At 34.8% G+C, this 16,756-nt stretch overlaps 1 protein-coding gene across 10 annotated transcripts in view; it reads left to right on the top strand.

Annotated features, from left to right (window-relative positions):
* Positions 1-16,756, top strand: part of MEF2A (myocyte enhancer factor 2A) — a 160,761-nt gene that overhangs the window by 69,133 nt on the left and 74,872 nt on the right. For all 10 annotated transcript variants that reach the window (XM_050798583.1, XM_050798584.1, XM_050798586.1 and 7 more), the window contains 2 exons: positions 981-1,176; positions 13,608-13,811. In XM_050798583.1, coding sequence (XP_050654540.1) covers positions 1,123-1,176; positions 13,608-13,811 — 258 coding nt within the window. In that variant the 5' untranslated portion in view covers positions 981-1,122. The remainder of the gene's footprint in view (positions 1-980; positions 1,177-13,607; positions 13,812-16,756) is intronic.

Raw genomic sequence — 16,756 nt, 5'->3', positions numbered from 1 at the left:
CCTCATATTTTTATTATGTAAGTCTGAAAGCACTAGGTTTTTAAAATGACACAGCCATCATTCAGGACATGACAAACTATATCATTTCCAGTCATCCTGCTACACAGCATAAGTGAAATAAAAAACGCCTGAAAGATTTTTTAAGTCTTGAAGGATTCACAGTCTTAAAGGAAAGCAGACTTGGAATTTATACACACACACAAAGTTGCTGTGGTTTATTCTACCAAGGGAAATAGATTTTCACTTCATCTGGAAAGTGACGTGCAAACTGAACCTTGACTGATAAGGAGGTGTTCATTAAATGGCCAAAGGAATGTTTCATTTAAATGCATGTTTTTATGAAAGTATATAGTGGCTTTGTGAATTGACAAATAGTAATTTGGCTGGAGGCTAGGGCAATTTGCAAGAATTTGAAAAGACAGATTGGGGCTATCCAGATTAGTTCATTGTTTGGTATGGAGGTCATCAGAAGTTTTTAAGGATATTCTGTGTTGTTAAGAACAGAAGTGCTGGAACCAGACTCCCTGAGTTTATAACCCCAAGCTGTGCCCCTTACTATGTGACCTCGGGCGTATTGCTTAATTTTTCTGTGTCTCAGTGTCTCTATTTATAAAATGGAGGTAATAATTACAGATTGCTGTTAGGATTGAATGAGTTAAGACATGTCTATACTTAGGAAAATGCCTAGTACATAGAAGAATTTCAGTAAGGCTTGGCTCTTGCTGCTATTATTATATACATTGAGAAAACCTCAAACATTATTATTGCATTAGTTTATCCAGAATTAGAGACACAAAGAGATTCAAGAGGTATTTTAGGGGTAAAGTTAACGACTTCAACTTACTTACTAATTTTGTATAACCAGAAATTTCAACTAATAATGCTGTGTGCAGTATAAAAGCAAATTTGAAATTTGTATAACACTTACATGATTTGTAAACTCACAGATTTTAAATCTTCTAATTTGTGTTTTCTTTTAGATCTTGTAGAAAATTTCAGCTGTACCCCTTGGACTAGAAGCTGAAATAATAGAAGCTGTATATGATGCATTAGGGTATTGAAGAAAATTAGCTTTTGAATTAAATATTTGGAATATAAGGAAATAAGGAAAGGTGACTGAAAATGGGGCGGAAGAAAATACAAATCACACGCATAATGGATGAAAGGAACCGACAGGTAAATGAAAATTTTAATTTATTTAATTGATATAAATATTCTTTTAAAAAAAGAACATAGGACAGAATGGTTGGGTTTTTCTTAAACTTAATTTTAAGTCTAAATACTTTTAGTTACAGATTAAATGAAAAATTCTAACAATCATAAAATTGTGTCTTTTCATCATCTGCTTTAAAGAGACTTCCTTATTATAGATATATGTCACAGAAAACATAGATACTCAAGAGTAAAATCACCACAGTCCCCACCATTACTGTCCATTGTATAGATTTTTCATAAGATACTTAGTCTTCTGTGTATTTGATTATATATTTGACTGTTAGTCTTTTTATATTGATTATTTTTAAGTTATCTGTTTTTATAATTAGGTAGTAGCTAAGTTAACTATAATTATCAGTGAATGTTCTAGTCAGTTAAATTTTCTAGTTGACCAATATATAATGAGAATTTTTTTATACTTATTGCAAATATTTATAAATTTATGTATGTACCTCAGTTTTAATTGATAAAATATATTGAAGTTATTTTATGGTACCATGTGGGCAAATTACAGATTCTCAAGATAATTATAATGATGCTGGCATATGAAGAGGCCAGAAGTTTTAAGTGTCTAATGTTGGCTTAACAAACTATGGCCCATGGGCTGGCCATCTGTTATTGTAAATAAAGTTTTATTAGAGCACAGTTATGCTCATTCATTTACATATTGTCTGTGGCTGCTTTTGCATTATAACAACAGAATTGAGTAGTTGCCCCAGAAACTATATGGTCCATAAGCTTAAAATCTTTACTCTCTGGCACTTTTAGAAAAAGTTTACCAACTCCTTAGTTCAGAAGGAAGAAGGAAAAATCATTTCATAGCATATTATAAAGGAACTACTGGAGAGATGCTGTCTCTGGGAAAGTTGCATATCAGGAAAAGTTTCAAGAACAGGTGGTTTCAGAAAGTTTACCAGGAACAGAACAAAACTGAAGATGTGTTTTGCAAAATCTGAGTAGTAATTCACTGAAATATAGATATAATTGGAGATAAAACTCAACCGAGCAGCCTGTAAGGAAGTTGGTGGGAGTGATGAGGGTTGCCCATAGACTGAATTAAAGAGGAGGCCCTGGTTTCAACTCATGAAGATTGTTCAACAAAGACATAAGGCCCACACAGTATGATTCATTGTGAATGTTGTTACAATAGGAAAGATTGGTAAACTATCCATGCTATTATTCCAAAGGAATGATTCCAAGCAAGGCTGCACATTATCTTCCCTTCACAATCTGAGGATTAGGAAGTATAGAGGAGGCATAGGGACCTGCTTCTTGAATATATGCAGTATAAATATAAAATAGGGTTTATTGGGGAATAACATACAAGCAGACAACTGGAGGACACATAAAATTCTTGAGCCCTCATTATTCTGTAGATAGTCATGTTTAAGTTGGACATAGCTAAATTGGACCTAACCTATGGAAGGGATTTACATTTTTAGAGGGAAAGAGTAGCTTAGGAATGTGTAGGTGACTCTGTAATGGAACTTTTTGAGTTGAGGAAATGACCTTGTCAAAAAGATGGATACTGCCACTAAGCAACTAGAATGTGAGCCTGTTCTTACATTGGACTTAGCTGCTGTGTCAGCTTCTTGCCTAGCTGCCAGATGGGACAAGGACTATCTGAATTTCTGTCTCAGGTAACTTCGGCAAAGAGTGGAGAAAAGACGTAAAAGAAATAATTGGACAGTTTATTTTTCAGGTTAAATTAGACACAGAAACAATTTGTCACAAACTAAAAGAGTATCTTAATTTTATTGATTTTAGAATTTGATTCTGAGTTAAAAGTTTCATGTTTCTTCATGAAAGGGAGAAAAAGTATATATTTGCAGAAGAAAAGAGATGTCATTTATTTGTCCAGATTCAGATATCCCAAGAGACTGTGTTAGGTCCTGGAAACTCACTAAAAATATATAGCCTACACAGGAGCTCTAAATATATGGCAAATAGAAATAATCTCAGATACTGGGAGAATTTATAGAAGAAACCACTAACTTCTAATGGAGTGGTTTAGGGACTATTTATTGGAGGAGGTAGTAGCAAATAAGAGTTTTGAATTACAGGTGTGAACTAGCAAAATAAAAATCACACTTCATCATTGGAACAGTACACAATCTTGTGGGTGGTAGAGGAGTGACAGTATCATACACTTAAAGAGCTGCTTCACTTTACTTCCACTTAGAAGCTTCTGGTGAAACCTTATGTTTGTCCTTCCTTATCTAAAACACTTTTTAAAAAGTAAACTGTATTAAAGTATAAGATTAAGAAAAATTCAGAAATCCTAAGAGTGTGGTTCAGTGAATTTTTGCACAAAGAACAAGACCATGTAGTCAGCATATCCCAGAGCACCACCCGAGAGGCACTGTTTATCCTGTCTCCAGTTGTTTCCCGCTGCCCCAAGGAAAGTCATTATCCTGACTTGTAACACTATAGATTAATTATATCTGTTGTTGAATTTATATGAACAGTGTGTGTTCTTTTGCACAATATTACATTTGTGAAATGTATCAGTGTTGTTGCATGTAGATATATGTAAATATATCTTGTACATTTTCATTGATGTATAACCTATTGTGTCAGTAGAATACAATTTATGTATTTACTTTTTTCTATTGTAAATGGACATTTGGATTGCTTTCTACTTTGGAACTATTATGAAGGCTGTAATTTTGAATACTCTCGATAGTATACATGAACACTTGGGTAAATAGGAGTGCAATTGCTGAGTCATAAAGTTATACATTTGATTAGTAGTTGACAGAAGTTTTCTAAAGTAGTTCTTCTAGTTTACACTCTGCTGGCAGTGTGTAAGAGTTCTAGCTGCTCCAGTCTTGAGCAATACTGGGTGTTGTCCTTTTCATTTTAGTCATTCTGTTAGGTGAGCAATAGTAATTTACTTTAATCTTAAGTTTCCATGATGTCTAATGAAGGTGCTCACTTTTTCATATTTTTATTGGCCATTTAGATATATATCTTCTTTTGTGACTCGTCTATTCACTTCATTTTGTTTTCTTCTAATGGGCTGCCCGCTTTATTATTATTAATATGCATTCTATATAATCAGATGAGTGTTTTGTCCATGATATGCATTATAAATATTAACTCTAAAACTATGCCTTTTCACTTTCTTTTTTAAAATTTTATTTTAGAGACAGGGTCTTGCTCTGACGCCCAGGCTGGAGTGCAGTGGTGTGATCATAGGTCACTGTAACTCAAACTTTTGGGCTCACATGATCCTCTCATCTTCACCTTTTGAGTAGTTTGGACTACAGGCAGGTACCATTCTTTTATTTTTTGTAGAGATGCTGTTTTGCCCAGACTCATCAGGAACTCTGGGCCTTCAGTGATCTTCCTGCCGTGGCTTCCCAAAGCACTAGGAGTACAGGCATGAGCCGCCACACCAGGCCTACACTTTCTTAATGTTTTAAAAAATCAATAATATTTTAATGGTTTCCCATTTACCTTTTTTCCCTTTCCTTTATGACTAGTGCCTTTTGTGTCACGTTTAAGAAATCTTTACTTACCATAAGGCCGTGAAGCTATTCTTCTATGGTTTCTTCTGTAAGAACTCTTTTGGTTTTTTTAACCTTTCATGTTTTAGACCTGTTATCCATTTGGTGTTTATTTTTGTGTTTGGTTTGAGGTGTAGGGGTCAGAATTTGTTATTTTCCAGATGGATATTTAGTTGTCCCAGTACAATTTATTGCAAAAACCATCCTTTCATCACTGTATGACAGGGTTGCCTTTAGCATGAGTTGAATAACCATATGTATGTGAAACTTTCTGAATTCTCTATTTTGTTCCATTTGATTATTTGTATATCCTTGCTTAATTCTACACTGTTTTAATTACTATAATTTGATATCTGGTAGTGTAGTTCTGCACCTTTTTCTTTTTTTTTTTTTGCAGAACCAGCTGACTATTCTTGCCCTTTTTCAGAATATCCAAATGAAACCAAGTGTCAGTGTTCACTTAAGAAAACAAAAAACCTACTGGAATTTAGGGGTTTTTTTCCCACTGGATGTATGGATCTATTTAGGGAGAATTGAAATCTTTACAGTGTCAAGTCTTACAATCTGTGAACATGTTTATATTTCATTTGGTTTTCATTAATTCTCTCCTTAATGGCTGATTTTCAAAATAAGTCTTCTACATTTTTTGTTATATTTATTAGTAGATATTTGATTTTCTAAAGCATTATTACATTTCTTCTCAAATTTTAGTTTCTGCATATTTGCTGCTAAGTATATAAAAGTGTACTTAAGAATTGCTAGATGACATGGTAACTCTTAAGTTTAACATTTTGAGAAATGCCAGACTGCCAAAGTGACTGCACCATTTTTGCATTCTGCCAGCCATGTGTCGGCATTCTAGGTTTTCCACATCCCAGCCAACACTTGTTATTGTCTGTCTGTCTTTTTGTTTGTTTTTCCTGTGTAAGACAGAGTCTTGCTCTTTTGCCCAGGCTGGAGTGCAGTGGTGGGATCTCAGCCCACTGCAAACTCCACCTCTTGGGCTCGCGTGCCATTCTCCTGCTATAGCCTGCTGAGTAGCTGGGATTACAGGCACCCGCCACCATGCCTGGCTAATTTTTTGTATTTTTAGTAGAGACGGGGTTTCACCGTGTCAGCCAGGATGGTCTCGATCTCTTGACCTCTTGATCCACCCACCTCGGCCTCCGAAAGTGCTGGGATCGCAGGCGTGAACCACTGCCCACCCCCCGCCCCGCCGGCCCTGTCTTTTTTGTTGTAGCCATCGTGATGGGTATAAACTGGTACTTGTGGTTTTAGTTTGCATTTCTCTGATGGCTAATGATGTTGAGCATCTTTTCATGCGCTTATTGGACATTTATATATCTTCCTTGGAAAAATGTCTATTTAAATCCTTTGCATAATTTTTAATTGTTTTTTAGTTGTATCATCATTTTGAAAGCTGTTTTTATTGGTTGTAGAATTCTAGATTGGCAGTTTTATTCTCTTAGTACTTTGAAGCAGTTGTCTTCCAACTTCCATTCATTTCTGTTGAGAGGCCAGCTTTTGATCTTAAAAAAAATTTTTTTTTAAAGATAATGTGCCTTTTTTTGTTTTGTTGCTTTGAAGCCTTTTGCTTTTCCTTTGTTAATATACATTTTTACTGTGATGGACCCACAAGGGGCATGTGTCTTCAGATATTGCTTGTGTCCCATTGTTTTCCTTCTCTGGGATTCTAGTTACATATAACTGTTTTGTGTCCCATACATTTCTTATGTATTTTGTCCTCCTGTATTTTTTACTCCTTTTTTCCTCTCTACTTCAGTTTGAATGTTTTCTAGTTACTTATTTTCTAGCAATCTATTTTCTAGTAAGCCTTTCTCTGCTTTTTAAAATTAACTGATGAAACAGCCTAATAAGTTCTTAATTTCAGATAATATAGTTTCAATTCTAGAATTTCTTTTTGATTTTTCATTTTTATGCGAAATAGCCCATCTTTTCATGCATTTTTTCCATTTTAAAACTATTTTTTAAAAATATTAGCCATAGTTATCTTTAAGCTCATGTCTGCTAACAGCTATATCTGGATTACCTGTAGGTCCATATCTGATCCCTTTTTTTTCTTTGTTCTCAATTATATGATGCAGTCTTTTGACATGTCTAGTGGTTTTTTAATGAGCCTTCAGACCTTGTATGTGAAAGATATTATAGAATCTTAGCATCTCCAGTCTGCCTGCTTCAGCAGCTTTCTGATACCTTTAAACAGATATTGGCTATATTTCATTCTGTTTTACTAGTTGATTTCAGTGGGTTCTTTGGTCTTGCAACAACTACTCCCTCTAACCTAGAAGCAGACATCCTTATATACTTAAAAAAAAGAAAGAAAGCAGTTTAAAAATAAATGTTTTTTCTAAAGGTTCCAAAGGTAGAATACAGAGAACAATACCTCAAGGATTGCTATATTCATTATCCAGAAGGGTCAGTGCTGACACATTTGTTGTATGTATTTTTATTTTTATTTGTAAAGTGAAAAAAATTAGAGATTTACTGTCCTCTTTATAATTTTTCCTAGTCTCTTCCTACTTTCCTTCTCATGAGAACCCCTGTCATGAATTTACATTGTATTTTCTTTGTTTTTTTTTTTAACAGGTATTATTTAATATTGTTTCAGCATGGGTTTAAAGTTTTACATAATGACGTTTTCATCTGCACTTGCTTTCATCTGCACACAATGTAGTGTTTTAGATCCATCTGCTCTTATTCATTCAGTACAGCTAGTTGTAGGAATAAATATTCTTAATTCATCAATACTTCTATCAAAGAACAATTAATGTTGTTCCTAATTTTTTACTATTATAAATGGTGTTGCAGTATACATCTGTCGTCCTGTCTCTTTATACATGGGTAAAAGTTGCTCTGTGATAAATACTTTCAGAAGGAATTGCTAGGCTGAGTATGTCCATCATCACCTTTACCATGTTTTCAAGTTGCTTTCCGAAGTGATTGTACTAGATACACTGTAGTAAGTTAGTATGAGAATTCCTATTTGCCCATATACTTTCCCTTTCCTTCTTTCTATCTATCTTGTCTTCCTTTCTTTTAAAACTCTGTTTTTTCTGTCTTTGTCCTTTTTAAAATTTTATTTTATTGCCTTTTCTGGTCTTAGAAAAGTGAAATGCAACCTATTTTTGTGGTTTGCTTATTTTGTGCTGGGTTGTTGGTTTTGATTTTTTTCTCTCAGTTCTTTACATATTCTGGATATTCTATATGTATTGTCTCTGTTTCGGATGGTATCTTTCAGTCTTTACCAAAACATTTTGTAAACACTTTTATGACAGGGCTTATCACAGTGCTTTATAGTGGTTTATATTGCTCTTATTTCAGTAGATTGTGAGCCTTTTTAAGTGTGTTAAGACTTGCTTTATTTCCTAAATCATGATTGGTTTTTTACATGTTCCAAGTGGAGTTGGGTAAATATGTATTCTTTAATTGTTGGATGCATGTGTCTCCATATAGCTTTCAGATCACTCTCATTGTTGTGTTCAAACCTTCTGTATTCTTTGTGACTTTTGTTTTTCGTTCATTGAGATCTATCAATAATTGTACTTACCACAATGGTGGATTTGTCCATTTCTATGTATATTTTATTCATTTAATACATACTGTTTTATACATTTTGGGACTATTTCATTAGGCTTGCACATATTTAGAGTCGTTATGCCTTCTTGGCGAATTTCGCAATACATATTGACCATCTTTATCCTCAGTAAGGCATGTTTGTCTTAAATCTACCTTACCTCACCTTGATATAGCTACACATTTCTTCCTTTCCTTTTCTTTTTTTCTTTTCCTTCCTTCCTCCCTCTCTCCCTCCTTTGCTCCCTTTCTCCTCTCCCCCTTTTCTTTCTTTTTTTTTTTTTGAGACAGGGTCTTGCTCTGTCATCTAGGCCGGAGTGCCTTGGCATGATCATGGCTCACTGCAGCCTTGACCTCCTGCGCTCAAGCAATCTTCCTGTTCAGCCTCCAGAGTAACTGGGACTACAGGTATGTGCACCATGCCTGGCTAATTTTTGTACTTTTTGCAGAGATGAGGTCTCACCATGTCGCCCAGACTGGTCTCAAACTCCTGAGCTAAAGTGATCCTCCTGTCTGGTACTCCCGAAGTGCTGGGATTACAGTGTGAGCCACAGCGCCCAGCCAGTATTTTCTTGATAGGTCTGAAACTCTGTGTTAACTTTCATCCTTACTGTTTCCTTATGTTTTAGGTATGTCTTTTATAGATAGTATAAAAGGTTGGATATTGGTTTTTTATCTAGTTTGTTACATCTCTTAACTCACCAGTCTAGTTGATTTTTATTCCCTGTGATCTTGTATATATTTGTACTAGTCTACATGATTCTAGTTGATCATATAATTTGTTAGAGGGCCCCAGCCATCACAAAAGTCATAGTATCCGCAAAGAACTCTGATCGCAGCTCCACACAGAGCCCCCCAGGGAAAAGAACATTGGAAGAAGATACTTTATCTACCTGGTAATCCACCAAACTTGGAGGTTCTGAGTAAGAATGGTTGAGAAGTCACACTGCCAGAGGTTAGTCAGTTTCTACCTGGTATCTTCAACTCCTATCTCCAGCAGAGCTTCTGTACTCCTCAGGTTTTATTCTGGAGGGCGTCTGTCTGCATCAGCATGGCTGCTAATGCTCTTGTGATGTGGCAGGTATTGAGTGTTCCAAGCAGCAGAGGTGAGAAGCACAAGTTGAACCCAAACTGCTGTTTTAAAAATTTGTCTTCTTGGCCAGGCATGGTGGCTCACACCTGTAATCCCAGCATTTTGGGAGGCCGAGGCGGGTGGATCACAAGGTCAGAAGATCCAGACCATCCTGGCTAACACAGTGAAACCCCGTCTGTACTAAAAAAAAAAAAAAATACAAAAAATTAGCCAGGCGTTGCAGGGTGGGCTTGTAGTCCCAGCTACTTAGGAGGCTGAGGCAGGAGGATGAAGTGAACCCGGGAGGCGGAGCTTGCAGTGAGCCGAGATCACGCCACTGCACTCCAACCTGGGCAGCAGAGCAAGACTCTGTCTCAAAAAAAAAAAAAAATTGTCTTCTCATAATCCCACTGGCCAATTTCTTCTCCAGAATACAAGCCTCCACACCCATTACCCTGTACATTTTCCAGCATAACCTCTGGGGTTTCTCACTGTTTCTTCATTATACCTTTACAGATTTATTCATCAAATTTTTTTTAGCACCGACTCACTGCTACACAGTATCTTTGTTTTAGAAGCTGAGTGTGCAGCATTGAACTTTTTTCAACTTATATTCTACTCAGATGACTTTTTTTTTTCCAGCAAGTAATGCTTGTTTTGTTTTTTTTTTTTTTTTTTCGACCCCTAACAAGGGCTTGTAGGTGTTATACTTCATGAGTTTTTTTAAGTTTGAAAATGTTTATTGTCTTCATACTTGAAGTCTAACTTGGCTAGGTCTAACGTTCTAGGTATAGGCCCTATTTCTTTTCCCCAGAACATCGTAGAGATTTGGTCTTCTGATTTTGAATGTTGCCAGAATTCTAACACCAGACTGAGTTTTTTCCCTTCTTAAAAGTGACCCACTTCCTTCCTTGGTGTACACGGTATTCTTTCTTTGACCTTGACATTCAGTAACTTAATCTGAATATGCCATGAATTTGATTATTCCTTGTCACTTTTTTTAAGAGATGGTATAGCCTTTCTGTACTTTATTTTTTAATAAATATTTTCCCTTTGTCAATTGCTCTGGGCTTTTTTGGTGTCTTCATTATCTGCCAACAATACAAACAACTTTTTTTCTATTCATTTTAGTTTTCTGTTTTGATTCTTTGATTTTTATTATTGTGCTAAAAATCTCTGTTATGATTTGATTTTTTTTCTCCTCTCATTCTTTTCTGAGCCATACCAGCTCACATTTTAGATCTGTGATCTCTGACAGTTTTGGCAATTAGGTATGAGTTAACAGAAATAGCTTTCCTATAAAATTATTTTCTTTATTTGCTTTGTTTCCACCTTACCTGGCATTCTACATTTAGAACAAGATTCTTAATTCAGGGACTTCTCACACTTGTGAATCTTCTGGCACTAATCAGAGGATCCTCTCAGAGGACATTGCCACTTTTGTGAAGAACTCAGTGTGAATTCTCTGAATCCACTTTCATTTTCATCTAAGTTTCATCAAATCTGGCAGATGAAAATTTGTAGTTTGGGATTCTTACTTTCCTTGAAGAAAACCCAGTCTCTTTTTTATTATGTATGTATGTATGTATGTGTGTGTGTGTATGTGTATGTGTATGTATGCATGTTTTAGAGGAGTAGAGAGGAGTAAACATGACTTTATTCCGTTTTGAATTTATAACTAAATTTTGTGATTTCTTTATATAAAGAATTTACATCATTTTAATGTAATTAAAATCATCAGTTTAAAAGTATTGTCTTAGAATAATAAAGTTGAATCTTGAGTTTTAATTATGTAGTTAGTATTCTGTAGCCTAATTTTAGATTACGTTACCTCTTTCATATGCAATTTATGAACTAAAACGTGGCTATATTGTAAAATTAGTAATTAACACTGTACTAATTAATTAGTTGGCTTTTACTGATTTTTCACTTTTAGATGTCGTAGTTATATATAGAAGGAAAATCTCTGTATGACAACCAAAAACTTCTTTTGAACTGAAAACACTAAAATTGAGGCAAAATGTAGACTCTTAGCAGTTTGTTTTCTTGCTTTGTGACTTGTTATATTTTGTTATAATCTGATCTTCTAGGCATAATACTCTTGTCATAAGTGATAGTATTTTTTCATTCCTTTCCTTATTGCTTTCCTCCATTGTATTCTATTTTGTTTTTGTTTGTTCCCAAATCTGTTTGTAAAAACAAGTACATCAACAGATGCTGAGGTTTTTTTACTTGTATCTGTTTTATATTGAGAAATTTTTTTTTTTTTTTTGAGACGGAGTCTTGCTCTGTTCCCCAGGCTGGAGTGCAGTGGTGCAGTCTCGGCTCACTGCAAGCTCTGCCTCCCGAGTTCACGCCATTCTCCTGCCTCAGCCTCCTGAGTAGCTGGGACTACAGGCGCCCGCCACCACGCCCGGCTGATTTTTTGTATTTTCAGTAGAGACGAGGTTTCGCATTGTTAGCCAGGATGGTCTTGATCTCCTGACCTTGTGATTCGCCCGCCTCAGCCTCCCAAAGTGCTGGGATTACAGGCGTGAGCCACCGTGCCCTGCCGAGAATTTTAAAGTATCAAATATAGACCAGTATTCAAAGATAATTCGTAAAAGGTGATTTGGATATATGACACAATTTACACATAAATATGTATCTTGAACAGACTAGATTGTATTGGCTAAATTTTCTTGTTAAATGAAAATTTAAAGAACCTTCTCAACTCTATTTTCATTCAGTTTACTAGCTAACAGAATATTTGAGCGGTCATATAATACCTGGAGTATTGTGCTTTGTGCACTTGAGAAATACAGAGGAGACATAAGGTTTTGAGACGATTAAAGAGATTAGATCTACATAAAATTAAGAGTGATTAAAGTGATAAAATGCTAAGATGTGTAGATGTTAAATAAATTTGGTGTTACTATAGGGAGAAAACAGATACTCTGCTTAAATTTAGTGAAAACCATTGAACTACTGTACTACTGTTTAATTTTATCATGCTACATAGGAAATAAAACAGACTGAAAAAATACAGAAATGTCTTTGAATTGTACATGTGAAGTGAATTTTGTTGTTGTTTTGCTTTTACATGTACATATTATACCTGTAATGAAAGAGGATATTAAAGTTATGCCTGTGAAAAAAATTTCTAGTGGCTGTAATTGCTTTTCATGATACTGAAGATCCTCTACTTCTTTAATAGCTACTTCAATAACTGATTTTAAGTCTAGCCTAATAGTTAAAGTTATAGGAAGAAAATCATATGATAGATATCCATGGGGAAAATTGCTGAACTTTATGTTGTTTCACAATTCCAAAGATTATTCAAAAGTACATTCTTACTGACCTTTCAAAAACTGTTTTTTAAATAGACTTTATGTTTTAGAGAAGTTTTAGGTTCACAACAGCATTGAGCAGAAAGTGCAGAGAGTTCCCTCGCACTCCTTTCCCATCCCTTATTAGAAGAAGAGGGATCAAGGGTAACTCTTGCTCACCCCAAGGAGGGTTGTTGGGTGGCATAATTTTTATATGGCATGAGCTTCAAAATATTTGAAGTTTTTGAAGGGGAGGGAGAGAAAAGCAGTGTCAAAGAGAGATTACAGAGCATAAAATGACATCTCTTCTAGGGCCTTCAGTCAGTATAAGGGATGTAAATTAAAAAATTTGGCGGGGTAGGGGAGGGGTCTCTGTTAGAGAGGATTTCAGGTAACAGGTTTCAGTTAAAGAAGAATTTGAGGACTCTGGGGAATTTGCTGATCCCAGACTGTGAATTTCAGTGGATACAATAGAGAAGGGCTTGGGAGGGAGGAGAAGTATGTTAGATTAGTAGATGTATTTAGTTGTTTAGGGATTAAAGTCTGGCTGATGCTACGTTACCTGGCTGGGATTTGGGGTTTCTGATGGTAACAATTTTAACTGAATGATAAGGGAACACTGATCAGCTGTTTCCTTCTGCGGTTCTTCCCTTCTGTAGTGGAGTGGCAGCCAAGGATAAGGAAATACTTCCCCAGGAGACAGCTCTGTCAGAGAGCTTGCATATACAAAACAAATGTAGGACTGTAGCACAATGGGAGAGGGAAGGCTCATGTGGAGCAGGAAGCTGGGAACCTTTTCCATCTTTGAAATCTGGCTCAGTATTAAGAAGAAGATTCATCTTCAGATAGCCCATATTCAAGTACTACTAATGCTTTTAATAAAAATATACCTTTTTTATTGTTTAGGTCACTTTTACAAAGAGAAAGTTTGGATTAATGAAGAAAGCCTATGAACTTAGTGTGCTCTGTGACTGTGAAATAGCACTCATCATTTTCAACAGCTCTAACAAACTGTTTCAGTATGCTAGCACTGATATGGACAAAGTTCTTCTCAAGTATACAGAATATAATGAACCTCATGAAAGCAGAACCAACTCGGATATTGTTGAGGTAACATATCTAGTAATGTGTGAATTGCTAGTAATGCGTGAATTGCAAGTAATACTGAAATATTTTAATAGCATTAACTGTCAGAATGACTTTTACATCTAAAGCATAAATTAGGTATATACATGTCTTTTCTCTGAATCATTTCTTAGAAGAGTGATTGCTGTATGGCGACTCACTTGTGTTTTAAACATACCCTATTCATTCAGACAAAGTAAACTTGTTTTACCATGTATACCAGCATAATCTAGCATTTCATCTATGATTAGTTATTTTGTATGAGTTTTAAAATTAATATTGTAAGAGACTTACCATTTTTGAACAGTATGAAGTTACAGTTTTGATATATCTTAATCATTTCATTATGTCATTGACAACTCACAACTTCAAACACTTAAGAAAACAATTGTGTAAATAATAATTTGCTTTGTTAATAGTGCTTTAGTTGGGGAAGAGGAGAAAGTCCTCATTTTCCTTATCTGCTGCCTATTTGATAGCTCTCATAGTTCTACCAACCTAATTAAGTGAAAAAGAAAAGGATTTATTATTAGAATGATCTTCTCAGAAATAGTGTTTTACAATAAAACCTTCAAAATGGAAACCAGTATGCTTCCCCCTTTATATCTTCTCTGTTTCAAGATCTTCCGTAAGATAACTTTTCTATGTGTATTTCTAATCACATTTTAAATTAGCTTCATAGTTACTTTTGTCTCTTTTGTTTATATTTGGAGGTTTTATTTTATATTTATTCAGCGGAGGAGTTTTTTATTACTTGAAAGATGCATAATTTTGGCTTAGTTTGTAATAGAAAAGTATTAAGTTAGGCATTTAACCATGTGAGGATTTTGTAGAACAACTGAAAAAGAACAAATGGAGTCCTAATCTAGATTGTATTTCTAATATTTGAAATTAAAGTAAAGATAATTTAGCTTTTTTGTTGTATAGGAATCTAATTTATTTGTCTCCACAAGTTGTTATTGTTCCAAAAATGCATTTTAAATTTCCCCTATACTTCTTTGCCTTAACTGTCCCTCTTTGGGCAGTGATTGATACCATTACTACACACATAAAAACTATTACTTACATTTTAAAAACAACTTTTGTTACTTTTTAGCCATTTTTTCAAATGAGAAGTAAAAGTATAGCATAATTACAGCTGGGACTCATCTCTGTTGCTTGACTTATCCACAGTTTTATTTATGGGGCTTGCTGCTGTTAACCTCCCCGAATTGTACATGAAATTTTTTATTTTGCTTTTGTTGATAACTTTGATTAAACTGAATGGTTATATCTTTAGCTAAACTCCTTAATGCAGTTATATTTACGTCATTTATAAATTATATTATTTAGCATTTATGTTATATGTTATCATTTATTTATAACACTGTATAGTAGACCTTTCCCCTGTTATATGTCATGAATACATTTTGTATTGTGATTTTGTAAATTAGGGGATCATTCAGGTAAGCTTTGTTAAGAGACTTCATAACTGGATTTCCTTGAAATGGAGAGTAACTCTGTTGTGTTTAAAATAGCTTCTTATGTTATAAATCTAAATGTCTCATCAAAAGTTACACTGCCTCAACTCAAACCAATGGAACTGACTTTGATAATGTCAGCAAATAAGTATTCTAGCTAATTTCATTATAGAGGCAACCACCTCCTTAACCCTAACTACTCTGCTCTTTCATTGCAGTAGTTGTTATTCTTGGTCCCTGGAAGTTGAGGGTACTTCACAATGCCTAAAGCTTACTTCCCTAGAGAATACGGAGAATGCAGTCTGATTTAATCCTCATAGAATTTTCAAACTACCTCAATCTTCATCTCTGTTGTGGTCAGCAAAGTGTAAGAGAGCAGATCCCAAACGTTTTTTTAAGCAGTCTCCTATATTACAGTCTGTTTCAATATGAAGGAAAACTTTTGCAGCTCAATTGTCAATTGGGATTTTGATGTTTTCTTTTTATTTGCATTTCCTCAAAATAAAATGAATCGTGTTAATAGTTCCTTGTGAAGTTCTAAATTACATAAATACGTTAGATGGAAGACAGATTATTAGGGATTAATTTATTGTGGTAGAATAAATTACAAGGCTTAATTCGCACTTCTTATTAACGTCTTACTGAGTCAGCTTTTATGAGAGTGGTTGGTAAACTTGTAAGATAGGCCTTTTTTCACATATGAAGAAGATGCAACCTACGTCCTCACTAGTAGTGCAATTCACATATGAGTTCTTTTTGCCAGTGGTGTAATGGCTTAGGCCGATGCATCTATATAGTTTGCTGTGGTCCAAATTAAGTTTATAGGATAACAGTAATGAAGTTACTTACATAGAGCTCCCTATGGGCCTTAGTTTTTACAAAGCGCTTTACAAGTATCTTGTTTAAGGATATTTTTGGAATACCATTTTTTCCTTTTTCACAGTTTCCTTTCAGGCAGTTGTATTAATGGGAAGCAGGCTTTTTGATGCCCATTTACTCATTTGACAAATATTTGAGGGGCTTCCATGTGCTTTGCAAGTTGATCTTATTTAGAGATTCCTAATTCAAGCCAGAAGGTTATTCTTCCTACCCATGTTTTTATAAACTATTGAAATATACTTTTACCAACAGAAGATTTTATGTATATTTATAAAAACTTTGAACAAGTTGGTGATAAGGTTCTGGACTCCTTAACCATCTCATGTGGTTGAAAACATCAGGAGAAAATAGAGGCATAAACAGTTATAAGTGATCTACTTTAGAGTGTTTTCTAAAGTATATGACCAATATACTTAAGAGTTTGTGTCATTATATGACCAACGATGACACAAACTCTGAAAACAAGAACTTCTGTAAGGCCTATAACCTGACTCCACATATTTCCATTTGCATATATGTTAGTCTTGAAAATCAGCAGGATTTTACTTTCCCTGTATTACTGAAATATGCTTTGACAAAGTCTTTAGTAGA

This window comes from Macaca thibetana, chromosome 7 (genome assembly GCF_024542745.1).
Source record: "Macaca thibetana thibetana isolate TM-01 chromosome 7, ASM2454274v1, whole genome shotgun sequence".
NCBI lineage: Eukaryota > Metazoa > Chordata > Mammalia > Primates > Cercopithecidae > Macaca > Macaca thibetana.
The sequence above is the reverse complement of the archived record's forward strand: the minus strand, read 5'-3'. Positions and strand labels throughout refer to the sequence as shown.